This window comes from Fulmarus glacialis, unplaced genomic scaffold (assembly GCF_000690835.1).
Source record: "Fulmarus glacialis isolate BGI_N327 unplaced genomic scaffold, ASM69083v1 scaffold17826, whole genome shotgun sequence".
NCBI lineage: Eukaryota > Metazoa > Chordata > Aves > Procellariiformes > Procellariidae > Fulmarus > Fulmarus glacialis.
Genome location: NW_009218939.1, coordinates 3,818 through 4,310, shown reverse-complemented (window position 1 = coordinate 4,310; position 493 = coordinate 3,818). Strand labels below are relative to the sequence as shown.

The following is a 493-nucleotide window of genomic DNA, read 5'->3' as shown; positions in this document are numbered from 1 at the left end:
TGAGCCCGGCTGTGGCTGTGACACATCCCGTGCCGCCCGCCTGGATGTCCCTGTTCCTCACCGCCCTGTTTCTCCTCTCCGCAGGGCCCAGCTGGCTCTCCCGGCCCCGAGGGGCGTCAGGGTGAGAAGGGTGCGAAGGTGAGCGATTCGGTGACCCCCCCAGCGGTGCCCCGTGGGGAGACCCCAGCGGCGCTGCCAAGCCCCGTGCGCCCGCGTACGGGACCTGCCTCACCCGGCTCCTCTGTACCCTCAGGGAGAACCGGGCGCAGTGGGTGCTCCTGGCAAGACGGGTCCCGTGGGTCCCCAGGGCCTCGCTGGGAAGCAGGGCCCCGATGGTCTCAGAGGTCTGCCCGGCTCGGTGGTAAGTGCCAGCATCCCGGTGACAGGGCAGCGGGGTCCCGTGCCCGGAGTGAAAGCACAAGCAGGGTCTGCTGGCACAGGGCAGAGGAGGGGCGAGGGTCTGACCGTCACCCCGGGAGGGAACTGGGACGTG

At 70.8% G+C, this 493-nt stretch overlaps 1 protein-coding gene across 1 annotated transcript in view; it reads left to right on the top strand.

The window, feature by feature from the left end:
- Positions 1 to 84: 84 nt before the first annotated feature.
- The window catches only part of LOC104078534 (collagen alpha-1(V) chain-like), a gene marked incomplete at both ends in the record, with an annotated part of 4,213 nt that continues 3,804 nt past the window's right edge, over positions 85 to 493 (top strand). Inside the window, 2 exon segments of the mRNA XM_009580202.1 lie at positions 85 to 138; positions 254 to 361. Coding sequence (XP_009578497.1) covers positions 85 to 138; positions 254 to 361 — 162 coding nt within the window.